This window comes from Passer montanus, unplaced genomic scaffold, assembly GCF_014805655.1.
Source record: "Passer montanus isolate IOZ18808 unplaced genomic scaffold, ASM1480565v1 scaffold2, whole genome shotgun sequence".
In the NCBI taxonomy this organism is placed as follows: Eukaryota; Metazoa; Chordata; class Aves; order Passeriformes; family Passeridae; genus Passer; species Passer montanus.
The window spans coordinates 22,340,625-22,368,469 of record NW_024366591.1 but is presented as its reverse complement, the minus strand read 5'-3'; the positions used below and the strand labels follow the sequence as shown (position 1 = coordinate 22,368,469).

The window sequence follows — 27,845 nt, the reverse complement described above, 5'->3', positions numbered from 1 at the left end:
AAGAGAAGCTTTTCACACTGACAACTTTGTGACTCACAGCTACTGCTTTATATGTCAAGCTTGGTATTGCCCCTTGGTTTTGAGATATATCTTCTCAGACTGATTTGTGTTGGTCTGTCCTGTTATAGATCTTGTCATTCTCTGTGTCACCAAAAATGCTCTTGCCAAAAAATCCTGCTCTGGTTCTGTTAAACCACTGTCTGCTGTGTACACAGTCCTACCATCTGTTACTTCTCAGCCAGTTTGGTTTTTTCCCAGCTAGAACAAGACAATCAAAAGCACTAATAATAACATGGTCCAGGGACTAGAGGAGAGTGAGGTAATAATCTGGATCCAGGTAAACAGCTTACTGTTCACTGGTCAAGGAAAGCTTTATGGCTGCAACAAGAGTCAAATATACCAAGAGAAATAGTTATCTATTTTAGTCTCCTTTATAGATACTAGGTATTTCCACACTTAACACTCCGCTTGTACTGACCTATTAGCTATTGTCAGTATTTTAGGATGGAGATCCTTTCTTCATATAGAACTTCTTACCTGATACTCAGGCTGACCTATTCCAGCATCATGGTCACACAGGAAAGTTATAAGGGTAGAGCGCTGTGTTTTATTCTCATTGTTGTATGCTGCACCATTTTTGTAGGTCAACTGAATAAGGCCATCATAATAGGAAAGTTTGGAACTGGGCAATCCAAGACTCCAAGACTGATCATTACTAGAAAAGAAAAAGTGAGTTTTGAGAGTGAAGAGAACACAAATTTGTCTCTAAGAGAAGTCTTACAAATAGAAACCACGTAAGTTTATACAAGACACCATAGTAAGACATAATAATTAAATAAGGTTGATTAGACCTCAGTGAGCTGGGATAAAAAGAATGCTGCCAAAAGGAAACTTAAAACATGAACAGAAGTCCTCCTTTGAAAAGGAAATGAATTTACATATTGCAAAGATATCTAGAAAACTTTAATACTCCCATCTCTAAAAGGGTGACAATACCATCAAAGTTCTAATTCTCCAGAGTGGAAGTCAAACTGCAGACACCCTCATCTTGGGGTCAAACTGACCTCATCCAATTACATATGGGCAATGAAGACCTAGCACTGCACAACAGCTCTCTGCTAGGCATAAGCTTTGGTTCTGGAGTGTTTCTTCACTGACTTAACATCAACTCTATCAGACCTAGCTTGATCATCTTCCTCTGAAGAACATTTCTAGGGTCTGCAGTGAACTGTACTTGGCTGAAGAGTAACTCAAGAGCCAAGTACTGCTGCAAGTGTTTGCACTGCACCCCATCTCTGGCAGCAGGCTGACCTGGAACCTGAAATGCACAGATACTACTTCAGGCAAGCAGCAATGCTGTCAGAGTAGCAGTACACACTGGGACCATGCCTGCAACAGCCCATTTAGTAAGGGAGATCATAAAATTGTTAAGGTTGGAAAAGACCTACCAGATCAAGTCCAGCTATCAACTTAGCACCACCACCAAATCTTTACCACTGAACCATGTCCTCAAGTCCATATCCACACATTTTTTGAACACTTCCAAACATGGCAGTTCCACCACTTCCTTGGGCAGCCTGCTTCAATGCCTGACAACCCCTGTGAAGAAACTTTACCTACTATCTAATCTAAACATCCACTGGCACAATTTGAGGCCATATGGTAGGACACCCAAGCTCTGGGCTTCACCTCTACCTAAGGCAGCCCCTGCTCATCCCAAGTGCAGCAAGCTCACATTCTTTAGGCCAGCTCTTGGAATAGAGCTGACCCTCAATCTCTGGAATATAGATTGCCTTAATGCAGCTGTAGCAGTAAATCTAGAGTTTACAGTCCCTATGGATAACAAAAGGGAGAGCAATGGGCACATTCCATCTCACAAGTTAGCTCTAAGCAAGATTACATATATGTGCATTTGGCTTGAAACAGCTGGCAGTGTAATTACTGCAAATTATATGCTAATTACCTGATCTATTAGAGGTAGCCCAGTAATTACTTTACATGCAAATTGTTCATTGTTGCACACCAACAACAACACACCATGCAACAAGAGATCTTCCCTTACAGACAAGGGAATGAGTTACTCACCTCTGCGCTACTTGGCACGCTGCCGATTCTGTGTGACACCGATCATCAGGCAGACTGCCACAGACGCTTATGTAAAACAAGTACTCCTTAGTAGTAATTGTATAGAAACTTTTTGCCTTGGCCAGAGGTGATAAATCAAAAGAGAAGCCTAATCAGGAAGGAATAAACTCTATCAGTTTGATTTTGTCCTGACCTCTCTCACAGGTTTTGATTCAGTCACATGGCTAGCTCACCTCCCCCTGAATAAGTCTCCTTCTATGTAATTACTGTTCCAGAAACAAAGGGGACAAAGTAAAAGCATGGTTTCTTACACAGAGAGATCTACTTCAGTAGACTACACATTACATCTGTTTTCCTACATTCACTAGGGGAGTAATAAGCTCATGCTGATCTTCCATATGCACATACTTAAAACTGTGGGTACTTAGCATTAGGCTGAACTCACTTTGCTCTCGGGTATCATAAGGACTTACTTGTTGTGGCCTGAGTTCTATCCCTAATGACCTTTTGATTTGCTGAACAGAAATACATACCTGCCTGAGGATCAGACACCTGACAGTCATCTCCTTCAGTTTTAGACAGGACACAGGCAGCAGCAGTATACCACTCAAATGCATATGAACACTCACGCTCTGCCATCAAGATTGGAGCACTTTCCAGATCACCTGGTATCACAAGAGCAACATGTTACACACACAGACAGCCAGGCTGCCAATAGGAACTAGGAATCTACACCTAAGAAACTAATTTCTCCTCAAAAGACAAGGTAACTGTTACAGTACCTCTTCTTTGAAAATGGAACCAAAAATATTTTTCACAGTCTTTGCATCCTCCTCTCCAAAAGTAAAAGTTTACCCCAGAAGTAAAGGCCCAGGGCTCAATCTGCTCCTGAGAACTATCACAATATCTGAAAAAATGTCTAGTTTGATATACAAAACTGGTGTTTTACCACAGAGCAATAGCTATATTAGCAAAAAGTGCATAATTTGATCCTAACAGTCAGCACGCTTGGAAGTCCCAAGTTCCTCAGGCTGACGTAGAGAAATACAGGTTTTCTATTTTCCTGGGAGATAGTTAACTAGCAGGCTATTATAATCAACATGATCAATATTAACTTCTGCAAATGTTTCTGCCTTTCATCAACTGCCAGCAGTTTAGATACAAACAATATTTATTGGGAAAGAAGGCTAAAGTATTTGATCTCAGTTCAGAACTATTCCTTCTCATCAAGACAACCTAGAGAAAGAAAGTGCTTCCAGATATTTGTGGAGTTTTAAACACTTAGGCATACTTTAGTCATGTTCAGAAGAATCTTATTTCAAGAGTTTTTAAAGAGTACTTGCATAAAAGGTAAATAGAACTAAATACCTGCAATTAGATTGCCATCATGATAGTAAACAAACCCTGGTGCTTCAAGATTTTGCATAGAAAGATATAGAAGACAAAAGCACATGCTAATATTTAGCACTCATGTCTGGGCTGATTAGATGACCTTCAGTTTTTAACTGGATCAATTAACAAGGTGTGGGTATTCTTACCTGGTCTGCATATTAGAGTGATGACTGTTTGGATTTTCTCTTTTTCTTTAGAAGGACAGCTGTCTCCATTTGAATAGATAAGTTGAATATTTTCTCCAACCTTTTTTGGAGAAGATACAAATGTTCCAAGATTCTTACTGTTGTTTTGCTTATCTGTAAAAACAGAAAATACAGAACTTTTGTTTCTCTGAAAATAAGTGAAGTTTCTGTTAGATACTAAGACTTTCCACTTGTCTAGTTAATGAGAAAACATCATTAGGAGTTTGATTTTATCTTGCCAAACCATGCTGCAAAGCCTATGGTTCTTTAGTTAGAAAAATATGTGCATTCTTTCTTCAAGCATCTCTGAGATCACAAAAGAAAGGTGCTCATAACTTCTGTTTCCTCAGATAAATGAAGGCACTCAGGAAAACCAACCCCATTTGCACAGGAAGTGCCAAGCCTTCAGAGGCTTAAAAAAACAGTGAACCAAAAAACTCCAAAAACATCACGAACAAAAACCCCTGACTCACCTACGGAGCAAATAGCAGCACCATCTGAACAGCTGAAAGCTCCTCCTCTCTTCAACACCTTATGACAGACATTGATGTAGTAATGTTTCCTTCCTACCTCAGAAAAGCTACTGTCCACAGCTTCCCAGTTCTGGGCTGACTCTGAAATATAGAGGATTGTTAAGAACAAGTCATCTGGCTAAATGGTTTCAGCATCTCCATGCCAAAATACCTCTTATTATAGGGTACCCCACATTTGTGTGATAACCTCTCCTTCAGAGCATGCCCCAGCACAAAGAAGTCCCGATTTCAGCTTCATTCCCCCACCAGCTGAGAATCACCTGCATCTGTCCCCTGAAGCCACAGCTGCCAAATCCTGCCAGTTTTGGATATGTCCAAAGGTATCACCTTTGGACAAGCCACTGGGTGGAAGCTGCTGAGCCACGGTGGATCCTGACTGGCTCAGGCTGCCCAGAGAGATGGTGGATGCCCCCTCTCTGGAAGTGTTCAAGGCCAGGCTGCATGAGGCTTTGAGCAAACTGGTCTAGTGGAAAGTGTGCCTGCCCACGACAGAGGAGTCAGGCTAAATGATCTTTAATGGCCCCTTCCAACACAAACTATGATTCTGTGACTGAAAACCACTTATGATGGCAGCAACCAAGGCAGTCACAGACATGGCGACTGAGGCTCTCAGTCTTTTTGGAATGAGGGAAGCAAACACCAGCATCCCAGAAATTCCCTAAGAACAACAAAAGCTGACTAATACTCAGCTAAAGAATTGTACTGAAGGTGGCATATAAACTCAGGACGGTAGAAGTAACTGAAAGCCAGTTTTTATTGCCATACCTGAACTGCGGATAAGAGGTGACAAGTCATAGTGTTTTCTCTTATCAGTAACTCTGCAAAGGAGATCTTTCTTCTCTTTAACACAGGCGTATTTTGTATCCCAAGTAAAAAAATAGGTGCAGTCAACTTCACCGGTGAATACTGGAGTTCCTCTACCATCATTACCTTAACATGGAAAACAGATGCACACATATGAGGTTTCTAGTGAGGGAAGGGGAAAAAAGCAAGGAGACTTGAGGACTAGCAATAAGCAAGGAAGGCAAGAAGTCCTTTTGCTACAGAGGACTTGCATTTCTGGTTTTTTACCATTTGCTAAGAAAAAAAGGCTCTTTTATACCTCCATCTTCTCAATCATCAGTGTAAATTTAGACTAGCAGTGCTACTACACAGCACATCGTGCCAGCTATCGAAATTACTGCTTAATGTAACAATATTTATTTCTTGTGTTAGCTGTGGCTCAAAGCAAGCATTCATTTGAGCATAAGGTCCACTAGCAAGCACAGGAGTCAAATCCTGAGCAGAGCTGTCACAGCTTGTTAAACTCACCTGCTGTTTCATTGCACTCGAAGTTTATGACAGTCATTCTCTGAAAGCCGGAACTACATGCATCCCCATTCGGATAAATTAAAGTGAGATCCCCATCAGAGTATCTGAGTGAGAAATCAGTTTTAGATAGAAATGTGGGTTCAGACAATCACACAGTGTTCTTCACATAACAGAAGTCACATTCTTGTTCACTTATTAATTGTCTCACTCCAAGGGAAAACAAATTCTAGTTCAACATCAATAATGACATTTCTACAGCAACGAAGGCTTGCATCCACTGATTTTTCTGATCAATTTTTCACTAATTTCTATAGAAATTAAAGAATGCTCTAAAGCTCCCTGAGGTATGGTGGGATATCTATTCCCACTAGTTTATTGTGAGGCTGTTTCTACACGAGGAGGAAGTCATACTTCCTGCAAGATCACTGCAACAGACCTGTCACAGACAAAATTAATTCATATCCACATGAATTAATCTCTGCTTTACAATCTCATGCAAACTATTATCCCTATATGCCACTTGGGAATCAGCTTCTTCTGATACTGCTTTACATATAAATAATGTAAAAAGGAGGACAACAGGCAGTGCACCAAAATCTGCAATTGGAACAACAAAGTGGAAGTCTCTCTTGTCCAGTCAATGTCCTCTGCCAATCTCACTGGCTCCTCTGTTTGCTAATGCTATTCTGTTATACTGTTACAGTTTTTCTGACAAAAAAGTGACTAAAAATTCTTGCATTTTGTATCAATTGTTGATTATGTAACAAGTAAGAAAGCATCAAAGCAGGAAACAGACCAATCAGACCAGTTAGCAGGGCTGAAGAGCATTTACATACCTTAAGGTTTGGTTCGCAAATCTTCCTGCCACTTTTTGCTGGTTATTTGAAAGTTTTACTTGGCAAGATGAAATGTATCCTGTATCGTCCTTGCAGTTACCTGCAGTAGTTTTCCCACATACATTCAAGTAATAGTAATACTCCTCTTTGTCATCTTTGGCTGAATATGGTGTGACATATTCTGAATGAATAAAAAAAGTGTTTTAACTCACATCAGGACAGACATGAAACTCCAAATATCAACACAGGACATTTTTTCTGTTCCTAAATAAGGAAATGCAAAACTGGGTAGTAAAAACCACAAAAAAAAAAGAAAAATACTGAGCTTACCTGAAAATTGATTAAGTGGACTTAAATCAATGGAGATATCATGTTGCTCATTAGTCAGAATACAGGTCTTACTCTCCAGGTAATCCCTGTGACAGGCATACTCAGTAACCCACTCAATTTCATACCGGCAGTTTGTTTTTGCTGTAAGTTTGGGACCTGCACTCTAAAACAGAAGTGAACAGAAATTAAATTATAAGTAGATTTACTTGAAATATAATCTTTAAAACAACAGTATCACATTCCTCTACGATCAGTAACAACTACTTCACCTCTAAATTACTTAAGATGTGCAAACATTGTTTCTGGTCTCTCAGAAACAGGTGTTGGGAAGAAATAAAACAGGTCTTATAAATTATGTGCCAAACTATTACTAGTCTAAGCAGAAATAAAGCATCAGACATTAGGAGAAGGACAGCAAAAATAATAGTGCTTTTAAAAGTACTTTTCCTTAATGTGTTGGAAAAAGCAAAGATGTGAGCCCAAATGGCCTAAGCTTGGATTGTGTTTGCCTCAGAGAAGTCCTCAATGCAGGAAACAGAGGTCAAATGCCTTCTGAAGGCAAAGCAGACTTTTAGACACTGGTGTTTTAACAACTTTGATTCCCTTGGTCCAAATCAAAATATAGGTATTTGAGAATTCTTTAGCCAACAATTCTGCCAGATGAGTTTCTGTGGTGATATATTTTTGCACATCCGGGAGAAGCAATAGTCTTGGTTTTCCTCACTTTAAAGTGAAACACTAGAAATTCAAACTGTATCATAAATCTGTATTTCTGCCATCTACTGGAATAACTGGAAGATACACAGGTATGAGGCAAGTTACAGGCACAAGTATCATCAGTAATACTACTCATCCTACAAGAGTGCATAGCTATAGCAAGGTAGTACAAAGTGACAGTAGACAAGAGCCAGGTTTATTTCTGCAGCAAGAAGAGTGAAGTGCAGTACCTATCTAGGTCATATGAGGGACTAAACATTAAATCAAAAATTAGCCAGACAAGAGTTCCCTCTTCACTCATCTGCAACAAAAAGCATCACCATATGAAATGGCAGAGCATCAGCAATTGCTCAGTTCAAGGAGTGTAGGTTGCTGAAATTACCCAGCTTACTTTGAAGTGACTGTCACACTGCTTCATGTTAGGCTAAAAGAGTGTCCTGCATAAACTGAGTTGTTGCTGAGCACTACAGATTTTACTTGAAGTTAAAAAGAATTCATGAGCCTGCTTGTTAAGTGACAGACTCTTGCCATGCAATGACACTTACTAGCTACTATTTTTTTTCCTTGAGGAAGAACAGATTTATAAAGAAACCAAGTAACAGGCAACAGCAATAAGCAGGTCCAGCCTGACTGAAGAGGAACAGTGCTCATTAACAAGCAAAGCTCTGTGCCAACATGCCCGGGATTAACTCTACACTAAATTCATCTTATGCTTAGAGATAAGCCTTGAACCTGTAAAGGAACAACCAAATTCACCAGTACAAGAGACAACACACTCCTGGGAAAATTCTATTCAGGTTCTTGTTATTTCTTAAGTTCTAGAAGACTTTAAGAGTACATGTAGAACCTCACACTCTTCACAAGCTACAAGCCAGAAATACTTATGCTCTCTTCAGGTCTGAATAAAAATAAATAATAAAACACAAAAGCTAAATACCAACCAGTTAACACAAACTAAAACATTGAAGTTACCTCTTCTCCCCTTTTTGATGGGCAAACAAAAGTGATTGTCACTGCTGGATTGTGGCCTAGGCAGAAGCTTGGCCTTTCTTCATCATGCTTGTATTGTCTCTCATAACTCAACACAAGCCTAGAAACAGAAAACAACAAACCAAAAAGACAGTTAAGACACCACACTCTACAGAAGAAGGATATTCTTGAAATACTCCATCTTTGCTAGACACTCCAAAAGAATATACCAATGTAGCCCTGCTCCTGAAAGCAACTTTTAGGGAGATCCTCATTACTTTAATCTTAAGAGTTAATTAAAAATAAAAATTAAAATAGTCCCAGCAAAATTACTTAATACAGTACCTTCTGGTACCCTACTTAAGACTATGCTGAATGCCTTGTGATTCATATTGTAGCAAGAATTTAGCTGATAATCACAGGAACACAGGATAATTGCAGTTCTGCTCTCAAAACTACTGCTGGGGAGCAGATGTGGCAAATGCTCTTACAACTTTTGAAAGCAGTACCCACTCAGGTTTTGCCACATTCCTGTACTTTATCACCTCTCTACACATAAACTCTTCCCATTCTGCCCCCAGAATTGACAGCAAAATGAACTCATCAGCAAATTGACAGAAGCAAGAAAAATGGATCAGATCAGGTGAAGCAGGAGAAGCAGAATAAAACATGGTAAATGTCTGACAGGGAGACAAATAGCAAGAGAACTTAGATGAGAGAACAGGATGATCACCACAACTTCCCAGCTATGCATTATTATTCTATGCAGTTTAACAGGCAGAAGACAACATCTTCCAGAGCAGTGACATTCTGGCTTTAGATTAGCCAAACCACAGAAAGGCAACATCTGGTCCCATTCCCAATTTTTAAAGTACTCCTGGGGAGTAGAGTGAGCCAAATGCATTTAGCCTATGGGCCTCAGACAGTAGGCAGACAGTACCAAATCTTACCCTCTCTGTGCCAAGAGCACTAATCACCCCTTGCCTCTAAGACTTCTGCAACTCTGTAAAAAGGAGTCTCTCACAACAAAGGAGAAAATTTGATCTGTCATGACAGTACCACAGGACAGACTGCTCTGACAGTATTTTTTAATAGTTTTCTGCTAATGCTTCAGTACTGAAGAGGTATTAATGTTATGTTTTAAGAGACTCATCTGTTACCAAGAGCACTGTTTCCAAGCCAGATGACTGAAGTGCCCACAGAAGTATTACCACAAAAATTGCATACCTGTCTTTGTCTTGAAGCTTCAGCTGCTCCTTTGGACGGCCAACATCATATGCCAGACCGTCATGTAACAAGCAAGCAGCACTGCCAGCAGGGCACTTTCTGGTCTCTCCACTTGAACTTCCTGGTTATAGCACACAGAAAAGAAGTTATAGAACTCAGTTTCTAAGCCCTGCTCTACCTGAAGTATCTTGCCATTTCATTTGTGGGTTCTTCTGAAAATAGTTCTAAAAAACGGGTTACATTAGAATGTAAAACTGACAAGACAAAACCTGCAGTGCGTGTGGCAATCCATGCTGCCCTGGTTGGGGACAGGAAATTCATCCTTCCTGACAAAATAGCTGCAGCTAATTGCTACTACAGCTGCTGGATACACAGGGCTTTGAAAACTTCCAAAAGTGTGCCAAATATTTCTTTTTTTTCCCCACAACCAAGTCAGGGATAGCTCCTCCTTACTCCTCCCCTCCTTTGTTTCTTATTAATCATCTAATTCAAAGCTGTCAGCAAAAAGTTTCCTACTAGTGAGATGTTTAAAAGACTAGACCTCTCACTAAAACTAAAAGCATTAAAAACCCTTAACAGGGGCACAAAACACATATTTAACTGCTACATAAAAATTTCAGTGGGAGTATACAGCTAAACTAACTTTTTCAACAAGTTTCAAATATGTGGTTTTGCTGGTTTAATTCCTTATACATACAGCTCTCAGCTGAAAGTGAAGTGCTAGCTATGCACCAGTACTTAGGCAAGCACCTAAACAGTACTTGGATGCATTTAGATGCACCTCAGGACATTGATAAGAAACTGGGCGACAACCTGGAGTCCAAAGGAATAAACTTGGACCACATGAAGCCCTGTGAACAATACTGGTCCTATCTGGCAGCGAACAAAACACAGATACAAGACAAGCTGCCCTCTTCCACTTAGAAAAAGGGACTTAAACTGTACTAACAGCACTTGCACATCCAGAAGGGGCAGATCTCTGAACACCTCAATACTTGGAGAATAGGGAGTGCAAAATAATTATCTAAATCTTGAAATACTGAACTTTGGACATAGGACAACTTTAATGGAGACAAAGAAGAACCACATTACAAGAAATTTACACACTGACAGGTAACACAAAAAACCATTCAAACCTATATCCCTGCAGACATTTATGAACAAGGAATCATCATCAGAATCATCCACCAAGTAGTGTCCTGAAACTTGGATGAGAGGATTCAGGTCATGTTTCTTGAGATCTTCATCAAATGCATAGCAAGGGACCTAGAACAACAACAAAAAATTACATGCAAACCACACTACACAAGTAGAGGGAAGTTATGAACAGGCATATATGAAGCCCTATTAGTGTGTGGTAATGTTTTTTTACTTCTGGAAGCTCAAAGCTAGACATGCTGATTAAAATGAGGCATCCAAAGCTAGACTCATTTGCTCCAGCTTTTAGAAGAGTTTTAGTATAAACAACCACCCAATGGACAGAAAAGGTTCAAGAGTTATTTAAAATTCTCAGCTCCACCAACTTCCAACATAAATGCTTTACATGCCTATGAAAAACATAAGTTTATGGAGGTTGTTCAGATTAATTTGGGGTGGGGGCAGGTAATTAGAGTAAAACTGTCACATACGTGAAGAGTAACTTCTGCATGGATAGTACATAGATTACCTCTTTCACAGGTTTAAACAAATCTTTCTTGCAAGCCACAAAGGTCCTCCATTCAAAATAGTGCACACATTCTGTTGCTGTCACAAATTCAGGGGTACCCTATTTTAAGTAAGAAAAAATAATGCTTTGAAAAACATACTGGTTTTATTTTACATCTGTAGACATTATGAAGTTTATTAAAGAGATTAAGAAAAACAGAATACAGCACATCAAAGAACAAGGACATACAATTTCTTAATGGCCCTCGTTAACAGCAAGATTGTTATATAACAGCTTTGTTGGGCCACTCAGGAATATGCAGGATGCCAAATCTGTAGTCTGCACCAATACTCAACATATCCAGTCCTAATATGCAGTAACTGTATTCCATCTTTTAGAAGTGTTCACTATGCCAGCTGATAATGACAGAAGCACCAGTCATATCTGCTTACTAGAAAGGAGGATACCAATAGAAATCCATATAATACATAGGTTAACAAAGTGAGGCAATGCATGGTTTATCAGTTCCCTTTTATTCTACAGAAACAACTGATTAGCAGTCTCTGCTACACAGAAAGAATATCCCTGACCTGAGCTGCCCATTTTTATAGGCTCATGTTATACACCTTAGTATATATTTCAAGATGGGGATTCTACCATGGTTCAGGACTGGATGTTCAACTGAATGCCTCCCAGTGAAAAGACAACAATTTTTCACTTGGCTCTCCATCACCTCAGCTAGAAGCAGTTTAGCACACAAACTGATTACCTCTCTCATTTAACCCTGCCATAAAAGGGGACAAAACAAGTTGTTCCAGACACTATTACAAAATCCTTTTACTGGGTCACAAGATGAACAGGTATTAGAACTGAGCTAACCAGAAGAAGTCTGAAGATCAGTATGATCTGGCATTACAGTTGAAGTTGAGCAATAATTTTTAATTTAGTTTAAAGAGTCATTTGCTGAAACAGAACAAGAAGGATTTAAGTCTCTGCTGCACTGGCACTTTGTTTGAATTGGCTGGATTTCCAAGAGGGGGTGTGCAGTAGCATTGTCAGTGCCAAGAGCAGCACCAGTAAGTACTTCTCCTGAATACACAAATACGTGCACGGATCACAGTCCATAATGAGCTCACCTATCTCTTAAGTGTGTGGAGGGTGTAACTCCAAAAGCACTCTGAAGTGAACTGTACGCACACAGGCCCCTAGAAACTTTTTGGGGATCTCCAATCACACGTCAAACACATTCTCACAAACAATTATTTCCTCAGAAGCCCAGCTGGCTGTATAAGCACAGTTAGCTCAACAATGTGCAGACCAAGCCGAAGGCTTACTGCTGTCAACTATGCTGCCCCACAACAGAGGTCAGTCATCTTCTTCAGTACTGTTCTATTCAACAGTCCTGCCATAGCCACAGCTAAGGCACAGCCAACAATTAAACAACAGTTTGCACTGTTATGGTACCCTGCATAATGTTGACTCATTTCTCTATATTAAGCTAATAAAATACTACAGTGCCAACCATTTAAAAACATTAAAGACAAAGAAGAGCCCATAACCAGAGCTAGAACTGCAGACCTGCAGCAATTTTCTACCAGGACTGAATTTTGAAAGCCACAATAAATTATGACTTTTAACTTAAGAGTAAAATGTAACTGGCTCTTCTTTAAGCTGTGAAGCTCAGTAATCAGTACATCCAAACGTACAGCAAGCCTCTTTAAAAAGCAAGTCAGAACCACTTGTCATTTCCATTGAAGATAACAGCACATTATTTAGACTTACCAGTGTTTTCCCACACAGGAAGTTAATATTGCTTTGAATTTGGTGTTCACTGCCTTGCTGCAAGCAGTTACGTGTAGTGTTGAACTCCAGAAGACTTTCAGAAACTTTTTGTGAGGCTAAGTCACCTAGGGTTTAAAAATGAGAAGGTGGGGGGAAAAAGGGTGTTATAATGCTTCATGGACTCTCAACAGACAGGGTCTAGTTTCAATCACTGAGCAGCACAAAACATACCAGTCCACTTGAAGACAGTACAACTAAAGACCTTTGTAGATATTCTGATTTGGAAGATCAGATCCAAGTTAAGATAGTATTTGACTCTCTAATCACACTTGTACTTTCTTAACAGATTTTAGCAAACACTTTTTTAAAATGAAAGTACAACAGCAGGTGCTACTACAATCCAGTCACCTCCTTAGGAACAAGGGAAGCTGTTACCAACTAGTTTCAATCAAAATTCACTCCTTCCTCCTACGAGTTTCTATTTATCAGTTTCTCAGCCTTTATACCATTTATAGCAATAGCATCAGCACAAGATGAGAAAGAGTTTAACATTGAATGGTTTTTGCTTAGAAGAGACCCCTCTGCAATAAGCAGGGACATCTCCAACTCTATCAGCTGCTCAGAGCCCTGTTCAGCCTCACCTTGAACAGTTTCAGCATGGGGCATCTGCAACCTCTCTGGACAACTTGTTCCACTGCCTCACCACCATCATCACAAAGAAATTTATTCCTTATATCTAGTCTGAATCTATCCTCCTTTGGTTTAAAATTATTACCTTTTGTCCTGTAACTACAGGCCCTGCTAAGTCCTCATTTTTCTTATAAGCCTCCTATAAGCACCAGAATGTGTCTTCACAGGAGAGGTGCTCCAGCTCTGTGAGTATTTTTGTGACCCTCCTCTGGACTTTCTCCAACAGGTGCATGTCCTTCCTGTGCTGAGGACCCCAAAACTGGATGCAGTAGCCCAGGTGCGGTCTCACCAGAGGGAAAGGAGGGGCAGAATCAACTCCCTCGACCTTCTGGCCACATTGCTTTTGATACAGCTGGCTTTCTGGGCTGCAGGTGCACATTGCTGGCTCCATTAATCTTTAATCTACTTAATGAAGAACACACTGGTGCCCATGCACTGGCACTCTCTGCAGACAAACCCAGCACAGATCCACTGCCTCAGTGCAAATCCCCCGCATCCCCCACCCCCTTTAGCACAGCTCACATGATGCACACCAGTAGGGGCAGTGCTTTGTCACTGCACACTGCTCTCCTCCCCAGCACTTGACATGAAGAGGAAAGGTGGAACACATTTCAAGTCATGCTGAGCATCAGCTCAGGCCACTGAAATGTTCCTGCTCAAGCCCATTTTGGTTAATATTAAACACCAACCGTTTTTAGACCTTACATGCTAATTCCAGCCTGGGGTGTTTTTTTTTTGTTTTATTTTTGGGTTTTTTGGGTGGGGTTTTTTTGTTTGTTTGGGGTTTTTTGGGTTTTTTTGTTTGTTTGTTTTTTAAAGAAGTAGATTTCAAGTCTGCCGTGAGTTTGAACTACAGAAAATGTTCTAAAGTGTGAGCATGGATCAATTTCCCCCTTTCCATTTCAGTTTATGTCTACAGTAGGGAGAAAGCAAGTCAAATCTGTAATCACTGCAGATAGCAGCTTTGTACCTAGGCCAAACGTTGTTTCATTTTAAAAAACACACTTGTAGGAACTTTGCCAAGACGGTTACCTCCTCACTTAAGGCAAGGAAAGCTACACTGTACCCACATAATACAGCCTAGAGAGCAGAACGGGAGCAGAAGTCAACTGTGCAGAAAGATCATACATGTGGTTTGTGCCTTTTTTATTTCCTGTATTATCAAAAGGCCATCTTCAGGTTCTACAGCTTCCAGCATTGATGCTAACCAAAGTGCCATGCAGCTGTCTTAAACCTAAGAGCTACACAGCACTTTGAGAGCACAAGTGTTACTTATCACATGATTGCTTAGAAGATACTCTCAAGGTGTCCTCTTTTCTTCCACAGATTAGCAGAAGGAAGCCAACACAACTTTCTAGCCAAGAGATGTATATAGTAAGAATATGCACATGACTTCAAACCTCTCCAGTTATAAATGTATACAGCTATAAGCTCCTATTTAGCAGGGAACTTATGGCTGCACCATCTGAGGACTTTGTGCTCTGTAAGCACCAGCTTCTCTCTGTGCTAAAAACACAGCGCATTGCGTTAAAGGCACTTCTGAGCTGATTCCAATTTTCTCAGTTAAAGTAATATTCAAGAAAAAACAAGTTCAGCCAGTAAATCTTGTTTACTGCAAGCCAACACATATGATCTCTTCCCCCTTACATGCTTACAATTAAGTCTGGGAACTTGCTAAAAGTTTTAGTCTCTTCAGAGGCACATGCCTTGTCACACCCTTGCTCACAGGGCAAGGAATATCAGCCCCTCACATGATCAGCTTCCTTCCCACAGCTGCAACCACTTTTACTGTAGCATCAAGCTCCCTCTACAACCATCACTCATATTTCTTCATGCCTTCAGAGACATGTTGTTTCCATAAAGCAACACACTACAAATCAGCTAGTACTGTTCACAGAAATTAGCACCAAATACTTCATATTACACAGTTGTGCTAAATCAGTACCAAAGGCACTGTCCCCAACATTTTCTGTTCATTGACTCCATCTGTTTAGCTACTCAGCAGGAAAAAGGCACTCATGGACGATATTTAATAAGTTGTCCAGAAGAAAGTGGCATTTAGGTGGCAGCTATCATTTCATGTCCACTCATCCTACAGCAGCTGGACAAAGTGCACATTCCACCATCAGGTTAACAGACAAAGTAATATCTCCATTTTCTAGGAGCAGTCCAAGTACATGGCACATGAGTCACTAGGCATCATGGCAAGCTGAAAAGTTAACTACCATGTAATTTCTGTCTTCACTGATGTTCACGAACTAAACATCTGCCTATCCTTGAAAACTTCAAGGATTAATCAATAACAGTGCAGAGGAGAGGCCTTTGGGGTCTCCATGCAAACCCTGGTACATCACTGACACACACTTAAGGTTAGTCACAAGGCTTGCCTGGGATACAGGCTGATTACTGCCACAGAGCATATGGCCTAAACACCCCTCAAAGCTGGGAGCAACAAACAGTCTTACAGCTGTCATCCCTTGCACAGATAATATTTAAAAAACAAAAGCATTGTTTGCATTGCATTTTTTTTTTCTAAAAGAATGAAGAACTGATTAAGCCCATATTTGAAGAAAGCTTACTACTTAACAAAATTCATCAGTTGACAAACTGCCCTTCTTCCCCCAAATAAATGTCCTTCATCGGCCCACAGCTTCGGCATACAGGTAACCTCATGCCATCTGAACTGCTTGAAGACAAGTATGTGGTTTAGCAGGTTTAGGTAGCCACCTGCCTAGACCTGGAGATTCAGAGGGATTCCTCTTTTCTCACTAGGAGTGATTTTTTTTTTTTTTATTTTTTAGCAAACAACTTTGATAACCCATTAGCATGATCTAAACTCAGTGTGACAGTGATGAAGCTTCAAGGCATTTAGAGGCATGAGCAAGAACAAAACTTGGACAATTTCACCAATAGAAAAAACCAAAATTCAATGACAATGTTAACTGCTCGCCTTGTTTTTGCACTTTATTGCAGGGTAGTTAAAAATACATCCCACTTGAACAAGATTCATGGCTTAACCTTTGAAAGTCATTTCAAACTGCCCTGGCAAGACCCAATATATCTGTTGCTAAATCCTCTTCCACTCCGAAGCACAGAGGCACCCAGGAACTCAAGGTTTCCATACAGAGGAATATTTGATACTGCTCAGTCACCACACAGCTCTGTTTGCCCTTCCTCTCTCCACAAGAAATATGGAACAAAACCTACACAAACCTCTAGTTCTCACACCTCCCTGTGGAGAACAGACTTCCTCAATCTCACTCCACCTGCCACATTCCAGTCTCACCCAAAGCAGCACGTTAAAACTGACACTCAGATGCTGCTTTCTTTTCTAATCCACAGTCAACTGAAGTCTCAACAGCATATGAGCTGAGACCCCCATGAGCAGGAAATAAAAATGTGTTCCGTTCCTAAAATGTACAACAAGAATAACAGCATCAAGTGCTCTAACATGCCATACTCCTCAGAGAAGATGCTACACTACATGCAGTTGCAGTTTGAATACAAATGTGATCTAACCAGTCATCCCAGAGAACTCGGGAGCCAGAACAGAACTTTATTCATGCACTCAGTGATTCTGTAAGCCTGGGTCCCAACATTACTAGTTTGTTTGAAAAGCACGCATCAAGCATAGACTGAAACCAAAGCATCTCTACTGTTAATAGAGAGGTGTGGGGAGAATGGAAGCTGACTAGCTGATGTGCATTGGCATACAGATGAGAAACACTTTCCTCCTCACCACATTCTGGCAGTTCAAGCTCAGGCAATTCAATGAAGAATCATAGCTTCTTTTAAGAGCTGTCTGCCAAGACTGGCAAGCACATTAAATCAGACTTCAGGTCTGCAGATACTATGAAGCAGTCTGAAGAGATATTGCTCTTCAGAATGCTATTACTTTATTATATTAGAAGTTACAGTCAACTATGAGAAAGCCTCTTGAATAATACTCATATATTATTGTCTCGTTAGCCAAAACACAAAAGCAACCTTGAAAGCGACAAACATCCATGAAAATAAATCACATTAACTCATTAAAAAATACTGTTCAGAGCACAAGGTGCTTCTGACTGATGAAATCACGTGTACATGTATAGGAATACGTCAGTTTCATATTTAGATCAGCATGCACAAGTCCGCCTCTCCCCAGAATACCAAGGACATCTGTGAACTACTGAAGCTGACACCAGATTTCACAAGTGTAACCACAACCAGAGAACTGCATGTAATTAGCTTCCTTTCTGTATGGAACAACTTGAAGATGACACCCCAGACACTTCGCAATACTCCCAAGATTGCATTACAAAGAGTAACCCACCTCTGAACAAAGACCTGACATTACATCAGGCTAGGCTGAGTATACTTTAGAGCTGTAACTCAAGCCCTATTCTGTGTTCAGTATTTACAAAGTTGTGCACAGTCCATACCCTGAAGAGGTAGATGCATTTATTGTCCTGGAGGTAGCCTTGCATACTTTCACACTAGATTACAGTTAACTAGAGCACAAGATCCATTTCACTGTCCCATAAAGTCATTATCTACAGTAAGATTATGTTTTACCAAATCTCCCTAGTAAATCTGCAGAAAACCAAGGTTTTACACAGTTCCAAGGGGAGGGCGGGAGAAGTAGAGGGAAATCTTTGCTAACACATCAAACTTTGCAACAGTTATAAGACCATCCATTAACATGGCTCTGAACCACCTACAAGACACTTCCATACTTACCTACAGACACATGGGTATTCGTCTTGATGTCATACGCACAGACTGCACTTGCCGTTCCACACTCTTCAACACCAGAACAGAAATTTATTTTATAAAGCACCTTTTTGTCCGCATCAATTGCTTCCCAAGTGTAACTGAAAAGACAAAAATGCCTGTGAGTTGGTATTCAAATTGTCTGAATTGCATCCCATCTAGATACCAGTCCCTGAAATAAACAAGTTAAAGGCTAAGAGCACCACTAACTTAAATTCCTATTCATGTTCTGTATTTGTAAACGCCAGAAATAAATGCTATTTTGTTGGGACTAAGAGCAGAACAGATTTAACCACTTGTGGAATGTAACAGTGAGTCCATTTTTCCCTGTCTTGAACACCCAATCATCCATTCTTCCCATCAAATCTCTATGAAGGCCACCCTGACTCAGGATCATCACCTGTGATACATTATCCTTGACAGCCCAATAAATTTCTCAGATGACTTTGGCAGGCCAGACACTACTGCACCTTACTTAGTGTTCTGCCCAACAACAGTGGAAGAAGTTCAAAATCTAAGTGGAATAGAGCAGCAGAGTCACCCAGCTTCAGGGTCAAAATTGAGGTTGAGAGTCATACAGTACTCAGACCAAAAGATGCTAACAGTGCTTATTAGAGCCCAGCTGCACCTTTAGACATTATATATATGTCAAAAGCTGGAAAACAAGCAGACAGTGAAAAGATCACACTACCTAGCTACAGGCCTATCAGAAAGCCAGCTGTCTGAAAACTGGAAAAGGAACATGAAGCTCAGGTTAAACATAATCAAGAATAAATCTGAGTAACAGCAGAAAAAAAATCAAATGCAGCACAGTTCAGAGGCAGAGCAAGGATTCCCTCCCCTCACAGCAGGCAGTATGACTGCAGTGAAATGTGGCCAGTTGCATGACACAGCACTGCTCAGTGCTGAGGCAGGCCCAGGTCATCTAGTTTAGAGCCATGAGCTCTTTAGACAGCCTGGCTTACTATCAGGGTGTTCTGGCCAAGCTCTGTTAAAAAAGCACAACTCCATAAATGTTTGCTGTCACCTTGGCTCAGCGATCCCTCTTCTGGCACTGGCAGCAGCCTGCATCTTCTGGACACTTGATTTTTGCAACATAACAGATTCCCCAGCTGCCTTTCTATTCCAAGTGGAAACTTCAGTAGAATTATACACTCACCAACACACCAGAAAACTGAGGATGCGACAGTGACTTATTAGGCATTCCTGTTATTTAAAATTCACACAAAATTTAGTGCACCTATCTCACCCACAGAAGCATTTGTCTTAATGTACAAATCTCAGTTGATAAGAAGCTTCACCCATCAGGTTTGTTTGTCTTAATCTCTAGGTCATATGTGTTGCACCACTCAGCATTATCATACTCCAGGTCCCCCAGGAGGGGACACCATTCCTGTTCAGCTCTGAACTCCAGTCCTCAGATGAGAAAGGGGCAACAACAGTTCAGCTACTTTATTTTAAATTTTAAATCCTCTGAAAATTCTTCTCAAACCCAGTGCATCCCCTATCTAATCAAGGAGCCAGCAGTAAGATAACACATACTTTTCCATTTTAATTACTGACTACAGGGCTCTTGGATTCCCTGTAATACAGCAGCCGTGTTCAACTCAGACTGCTGATGGGTGGAACAAGTTAGGGACAAATAAAAGAGCGTTCTCTGCAAACTGAAAAAACAAAGAAAGTCTTTATACATTAGCATATTATATTTGAGCATATATATTACCATGACATTATATTCATATCCTAACACCAGTGTCAAAAATAACTTGCCAGGTATTGAGTCATACCCAAAGCATTAATAAAAGTATGTATTCAAGGGCTGTGTCTCTATCCTAAACAAATACTTGCCATTATTCTTTCCTCATAAGCTGGCAGACCTGACCTTTTACAATCATACTGATTAGTTCTCTCAGCTAGTCTATTGCATTTCTGAAGTGGATAGAGGCAATATCAGTGCAGGAGGATGATGAGAATATGGCACAGAATAACCAAAGTTCAGCAATGGAATAAAGCTTCTCAACACACAAAAAAAAAAAACCCAAAAAAACGAAGTTACAAAAACCTGACTATCTTCAAGAGCTCTGAAAACAGCAAGAGATTAAAACCAAAACTGGTTTTACATCCAGGAGAAAATGCATTTCAATCCAAACCAAATTTCTTCACAATGAAGTCCAGACAGTTAGCATTTCTCAAATTGAGAACTGAAAATTTCTGAAGCGTTCCAGCAGTCTTTTTTTTTTTGACTGGTATATAATACTAAGGCACAATGTTTTTGATCAAGCTGGGGTGTTCTTCAGTGTGTTGTTGGTTTTTATAGAGACCTTGCAAGCTAAAATCTATTTGTGAATGGAACAAGAATTTAAGTCCTTCACACAACAGAATTATCACTCTGAGATTAAGGTTTTGCTTTTCCAGTTCCATGTTATGAAATAGAGGAAATCAGCATCTTCAAGTCAGTTCACCCACAGGCCAGAAGCAAAACAGAAACAAGATGTGCAGCTTACAGAACAGAAGCAAAGCAACCACTGAAGCCAGACCTTCCCTCTGCCCTGTAACAGGCCCCTGGACAGGGAAGATTGAGGAATCCTTCAAAACAGTCTGCACAAAAGAAATATGAAATCCAATGTTCAATCGTGTTCCAAACCACAACTTCAGGGGCACATAGAAGTGAAAATCAGAATAGTATTACTTTCATGGATGTTACAGAGACTTCTATTTTTTCTAATGTGTGGGAGGAGCAAGGTGGGATTTATTCATTGTAAGTAACAGCAGCCCAGATGTAGCCTAAGCAGCTGTTCTCAGAGAGATGCAAAGTACCTTCACAGTAAAAACAAGAATTATTTCTCACACAAGTAAGACTCCAGGCATTAAAATCAGTACCTGGGAATGGTTTCAAGTTGCATGTGCTCTACTTTCCAGTAAGATACAAGCTGACCTCTGCACTGCAATCCATAATGGAAACAACCTGTTGGCAACCACATTGCACATCCTGACCACGTGAGTCACATGGACTGGCTTCCTCCAGCCTGCTCAGCACTCGCCTCCACCAGTGATGGTGCCTGATGTAATCACGTCTTTGCCAGGGCCACACAAAGTTATCTTGTTTGAAGAGCTTAAGCTATCCTACTTCAATGCAGTTGAGCTAGTTTAGGGAGCTGTTATATCAGCACCTTTAAAAAGCAACAGCCACGATCATGGGGTGGAGTGTGGTGCATCCTCTGATCCAGGGGGCTCAGTACAGATGCTACCTCACAGATTAAACCACTCAAACAGCCATTTCTGGAGCAGTTCAAGGTCAGGGCTCAAACATGCTGTCTGCCCTGCATAAAACTGCCAAACAGTTATTTTTGCTGAAACCACAACACTTGTTTTCTGATAAACCCAACTGCAAACTATCCCACAATTAAGGGCTGAAACATACACCAGGCATGTCAATCCCCCCAGGTCAGGCTCTCCTGTCTCCTGCCAGCTTTGCTGGCCCAAGCACCTGACACAAGCTGGGCTCAGGGACTGTCCTCTCTCAAAATTAACTCAGTAAAAACAACAGGTGTATGTGTGTGGAGGGGGACTGAGCCTGGCCAGTTCCCCGTCTGGCTCACGCTGGTTTCTGGCCATACACCAGCACCAGGAAGCACAGAAGGAGGCAGGGCCAGCTCAGACCACTGTCAAAAGCAGTTGTGCAAGCAAAGTCCAAAAGAGTTATTGGGAATAACCCTGCCTGCAGGTCAGCCTTTTCAGCTACCTAGCATCATTCTTGAGACACTGAAGCAATCACAAGAAAAAGAAAATTAATCTACGTCTCAGCAAGCTGCAACATCAAGCAAGAGCTCTGCTTTTCTTAACAAATCAGAGAAGCAATATGAAAAAAATCACATGAGAAAGGGAAAAGCACGCCCAGTTTACTTTGTGATGAGAAGCTGAGGCACTGAATCAAGCAAGGTGCAAAAGGCTAACTCCTGTCACAGCAAGTGCATCCCAACACCAGAGCCACTTTGAGGCCTGAGCGCTAGGGAACCACTTCAAATCAGCAGAGCACCGGAGAGACTACGGCCCCCAATCTCCAACAGCAGTTCAAGCTTTTTGGTTCTCAAACTGTTACCCAAGGGATGGCTGCTGGGAAGAACAGTGCACCCTGCTCCAAACGGCTGTAAAGCACAGTCGCAAAGAATCATGTGTTTCCTCTCAGGGGAATGCACTGAAATAGCTCATTTTGCTGAGGGGGTGTTACACAGACGACCTGGCAGAGAGACAAGGCAACCTACGACCACAGAGCTGGAAAGCACATCCACATGTGATTATGCAGCCACACGGTTTTGTGCCCAGATGCTTCTCAGCTATTAGAACACTGCAGAGATTAAATGAGTATCCAAAGCTCTTTACCAGCAGTTTCAACCAGCACAATCTCGGGCAGACAAGATCAGGAACAATTTTCATTTACAGATGGCCACTGTAAATTTGAAGCTTGCAGCTCACTTGCCACAGAAATCATTATTAGATGTGACTACCCTTTTCACAAGAATGTGTACAGTAAAGAAATCTCTATGCCAAAGCAAGCTGTCCTTACAGAAAATGAGAGCTTGAACAGCACAAAGTACAGCCATCACTGTGCCTCAAGAGCTTTTTAATGCATCCCTACCCATGCATAATTCTCTCTAGCTCACCCGTCCCCTTTTCCAGCTACCACGCACACTGTGTATCTTCAGGCAAGTTTTCTTGCGTGTGCATCATGCATGACAGCCTCACAGCTACACTACATCATCTTCTGCTTTTGCATCCAGAAGACATTTGGTTTTTCATGCTGCACTCTAAACCACATCTACTACACCATTTCAGAGAATGCTTAAGAAAAGGGGTGGCAACCTGAAGTTTAAGGATGCAAAAGCTATAGGAGGTGGCTCATGTGCTGAGAAATCACATTCAGACACTACAATGGCAGCTTCCCAGGCACGTGACACAGCCATTCACATTAGTGTATAAGTCCAGTAATATCTTATTTATGACATCTCCCACTTAAATATGTCAAAGCACTTAATAGAGCTGAATGAGTGCACCCAAAGGTCACCTCTCTGTACTCAGCATGTTTCCTCACCAAGGACAAGCTTGGGGTTTCAAGCAGCACAGATGAGCACAGTTGTGGTTTCACAACAAAGGCTGAAAAGACCGTTTTGAATGAGCAGAAGTGCAGGTACAGTCAGCTGTAGGAATTGTGTTAAAACTACGCATTTAACATAAAATAGAACTGACTTACAACCCCAAAGTCTGGAGTCTGTGTAATAGCAATCCTTTGTTATACAGCAGTTCGAGATTCCCTTACATCCACAAGTAAAAAAATCACTGAAGTTATGCACCAGCTCCTATCCTTGCAAGGGGACAAAAACATCATCAGTCATTAAATCACCTCTCATCCAGGATAGATCCTCAGGCAAAACAGCCCACAGAGAAGGCAGTTTGTATGTGCTGTTCTACCATCATATATTCTGCATTTTTTTAAGAAAGAGAGGAAAATTACACAGCAGCTTTTGCAGTGTTATGTAGAAGGTGAACCCAAACTGTCAAGATTTCTTTTGAAGTAGACGGACTTAAATAACATGTCACAAAATTAATTCTGACTCCAGAATTTTTCCTGCATCATAACATAAAAGATATAAGGGGAAAAAGAAAAACTTTGAGAGACCAGGCTGGCCAGTAACTTCCTATACCCAAGCAGTTCCCTGTACTCTTTCCCAGGTATTCATACTGCAGCAATCCTGGAGAAACCTCTACACAGAAGATAAAAAAAGAATTCCAACTGCAAGTCACATGACAGCCACAGTCAGCTGCCAGAGCACACAAGAACAAAGGAGAAAGCATAACAAAATCACTGACTGAAGCCATGCCATTAGACAAAGTTTCAGAGAATGAAAGCTTTTCTTCTTTCCTGAGACCATCCAAGCATAGCAGCTGTAAGGCTACACAAAACAAACAACAAAAACCTCCAATTCCAGTTTAAGTACCCCCATGTCGCAGTTCTTGCACAAAATAGTTTTGACACCTTTCCTCCTCCCTGCCAAACAGCTTTCCTACTCTTACTTAAAGGACAGCCAGTGCCTCTTCTAATCCCCAGCAATTTCCCTCTTTGCCCACTTTCTGACACTCACACACCAGATGCAACAGCTGCTGCAGTTTCACCAGCCCTATTACACAAAAACCCAGGACACTGTTTTCTTGACAGCTGTAAAACAAATAAAAACCTTGTTTTAAGCCAGTACAAAAATAGGCTGGTCAGGGCCTTGTCCCACACACCGACATTGCAACTTTTGGCTGAGAAAGCCACCAGCAGTGTGTTTGCATTGCCTGCATCATTCCGCACTTGGTACAGTTTTCTGGCAACTGTAGCCAAGAAGAAACCTCACCACTGAACTCCATGGGGACTTCCCACCTACCAGAGCTCAAGTTCTTTTTTTTTTTACCCATTATGGATTACTGGACATAAGTTCTTCAAAGCAGATTTTTCACCACCATGGCACAACAGCAAATACATGCTTTCAAAGCAGTCCATCTTAAAAAGAAACCCTGCTGATTGTGCTATCTGCGTGCAAATTATTTCCACTTGCCAGTAACAAAATGAAACCAGCTGAAGTAATTTGCATCCAAAATGAGACTGCATGTCTCTCCACAGCACTCTCAAATATTCCTCTAGTCACAGACACACAACAAAGTCAAGGGGAAAAAAAAAAAAACCAACAAAAAACCCAACACCGACAAACATCACTCATCAAAGTAGTAAATTCTCTCCAAAAGCGACACAGTAGTGCCTTGATTCTGCAATTAGGGTGGTCATCTGACAAAACCAATTTGCCACCCTTATGGGTTATTCTTGAAAACCAACTCCACTTTTTCCCCCCTTTTTTCATAATTTAGGAATATCATATCCCAGATTCTTCCAAGTGAAGAGCCCATTCCCTCCAGCAATCCCTTAAGGCTACATTCACCCTGCTACACTGGTGCCTTCAGAGTGACACTGAATGAAATAAGCTCTTGTATGAACCCTGATTAAGAAATTAAGACTGGCAGCACATTGGTGCTATGGCAGTGACACTGAGTGAAATAAGCTCTTGTATGAACCCTGCATATTATGGCTAAATAATTAAGAAATTAAGACTGGCAGCACATTGGTGCTATGTTAAATTCATGGCTAGAGCAGAAAAACGTCAAGACATGAAAAAAGGTGATATCTCTACGAGTTAAGTTTCCCAAAGCTTTCTCAACTCACCTGTAAGTAGGCGAGTGGCACATGGCGATATCCTTAGCAAGAACTCTCAAGTGACATCCCTTCCAAACCAACACTTTGTTTTTCAGACTACACCGACCACAGGCGCTCTGCACAGCGCAGCTCTACCCGTGCTCTCCCCCGCACATTTCCTGTGGGTGCGGAGATCCGCGCAGAGAGGTCCCGCAGGCCAGAGCCCCTCAGGCCCCCGGCGCTGCTGCGCCTTCGCCACGGACCGGCCCCGGCCTCACGCCCGGGGACACGGCCCCGCTTCCCCCGAGGCTCCCCGGCCTGACCCTTCCCGGGACGGGCCACCAACAGCCCGGGGGCCCGACAGCCCGGGGGCCGTGCCGTGCCGCCGAGTCCCGGTGCCGCGGAGGGCAGGAGCGGTACGGGCACCAAGATACACCCGCCGCCGGTACCCCCCGGTACAGCCCTTCTACACCCGCCCCATCGCGCCCACCTGCACAGGTCCTGGTAGGAGTCCGGGAGCGCGGCGGCGGCGGGCGGGAGCAGCGCCAGGAGGGCGCCGAGCAGCAGCGCGGCCATGGGCGCCATGGGCCGGGCTGCCCCGGGACGGCGGGCGGGCCGCCGCGTCATGTGACCCCGCGCGGCCCCGCCCCGCTCACGTGAGCGCCGCCATGTGCGGGCACGGCGCTCACGTGGTGCGCGCCCCGCTCCCAGCGGCCCCTGCGGCGGCACCGGGACACCGGGACACCGCGACACCGGGATACCCGGGCACCGGGACACCCGGGATACCGCGACACCCGGGCACCGGGACACCCGGGACACCCGGGACACCCGGGATACCGGGCACCGGGACACCGGGACACCCGGGCACCGGCACCCCGGTCCCCTCGGCTGCTGTCCGGCCGGCTGAGGTGCGCGGGCGCTCGGCCCGTGGCTGGAGGAGCGGTACGGGCACCAAGATACACCCGCCGCCGGTACCCCCCGGTACAGCCCTTCTACACCCGCCCCATCGCGCCCACCTGCACAGGTCCTGGTAGGAGTCCGGGAGCGCGGCGGCGGCGGGCGGGAGCAGCGCCAGGAGGGCGCCGAGCAGCAGCGCGGCCATGGGCGCCATGGGCCGGGCTGCCCCGGGACGGCGGGCGGGCCGCCGGGACACCCGGGCACCGGGACACCGCGACACCGGGGCTGCTGTCCGGCCGGCTGAGGTGCGCGGGCGCTCGGCCTATGGCTGGAATGTCCCGGAGCGGGTCCTGCGGAGGGCAACAAAGATGAAGGGAGCGGAGCAAGTGTTGGCAAGGACAGGCTGAGGGAGCTGGGCCTGGGGAGGAGACCTCGTCCGGAGTGCCACTCCAGGGGAGTGCCAAGGGGGTTTTCCAGGCTCTCCTTGTGGTGCCCTGCAATAGGACAAGAGGAAAGGGGCAGAAACTGGTGCACAGGAAGATCCTGCTGAACATGAACGTGAGGCAGAACTTCTCCGATGTGTGACACCCGCACAGTAATTGTGCCTAGAGAGAGTATGGGGGCTCCCTCACTAGAGATGCCCTCACTGGAATGATCTGGACACAATCCTGTGCCATGTGCTCTGGAAAGACCCTGCGTGAGCAGGGAGGTTGGGCCAGAAGACCACTGTGGTCCCTTCCGACCTGACTTCTCCGGTGTGTGACACCCGCACAGTAAAGCAGGTTGCCTAGAGAGAGTATGGGGGCTCCCTCGCTGGAGATGCCCTCACTGGAGTGATCTGGACACAATCCTGTGCCATGTGCTCTGGAAAGACCCTGCGTGAGCAGGGAGGTTGGGCCAGAAGACCACTGTGGTCCCTTCCGACCTGACCCATTGCGTGATGCTGTGCCTTGGTGGTTGAGTCAAAGAAATTATGTTTGGGAACATGAAGTGGGGTTTTAAATAAGTTATTCAAAACATACAGAGAAATCTCATGAGACATCAGGAAACAAAACCCATTAGGGATGAAGGCTGAAGAGGCAATGACAGTGGTTTGTTGCCTGGCTGCAAGAATTATTACTGCAGCAGGGAGGCTGGTGTGGTGTAGAAATTGCCCCCATTTCAAGCAGGGGGCAGGAGGGGAGGCTTGCACAAGGCAGCAGCAGCAGCCTTGTCAGCAGGAAGTGAAACACACACTGTCCTACCTCCACTGCCTCCTGGCCTACGGAT

The 27,845-nt window shown here is 42.9% G+C and overlaps 1 protein-coding gene across 7 annotated transcripts in view; it reads right to left on the bottom strand.

Annotated features, from left to right (window-relative positions):
- IGF2R (insulin like growth factor 2 receptor) overlaps positions 1-26,820 on the bottom strand; it is a 56,580-nt gene extending 29,760 nt beyond the window's left edge. For 2 of the 7 annotated variants that reach the window (XM_039707819.1, XM_039707825.1), the window contains exons 1-16: positions 26,170-26,321; positions 18,425-18,558; positions 13,013-13,137; positions 11,252-11,350; positions 10,722-10,851; positions 9,586-9,706; positions 8,362-8,479; positions 6,673-6,835; positions 6,343-6,523; positions 5,507-5,610; positions 4,961-5,125; positions 4,136-4,276; positions 3,624-3,776; positions 2,619-2,750; positions 2,086-2,233; positions 538-715 (exon numbers count right to left, since the gene is read on the bottom strand). In XM_039707819.1, coding sequence (XP_039563753.1) covers positions 538-715; positions 2,086-2,233; positions 2,619-2,750; positions 3,624-3,776; positions 4,136-4,276; positions 4,961-5,125; positions 5,507-5,610; positions 6,343-6,523; positions 6,673-6,835; positions 8,362-8,479; positions 9,586-9,706; positions 10,722-10,851; positions 11,252-11,350; positions 13,013-13,137; positions 18,425-18,558; positions 26,170-26,306 — 2,229 coding nt within the window. In that variant the 5' untranslated portion in view covers positions 26,307-26,321. Of the gene's footprint in view, positions 1-537; positions 716-2,085; positions 2,234-2,618; positions 2,751-3,623; positions 3,777-4,135; positions 4,277-4,960; positions 5,126-5,506; positions 5,611-6,342; positions 6,524-6,672; positions 6,836-8,361; positions 8,480-9,585; positions 9,707-10,721; positions 10,852-11,251; positions 11,351-13,012; positions 13,138-18,424; positions 18,559-18,857; positions 18,884-19,148; positions 19,304-21,337; positions 21,376-25,709; positions 26,012-26,169; positions 26,322-26,695 lie in introns of those variants that run through there. The other 5 variants (XM_039707821.1, XM_039707823.1, XM_039707820.1 and 2 more) reach the window with 5 other exon arrangements.
- Positions 26,821-27,845: the final 1,025 nt, after the last annotated feature.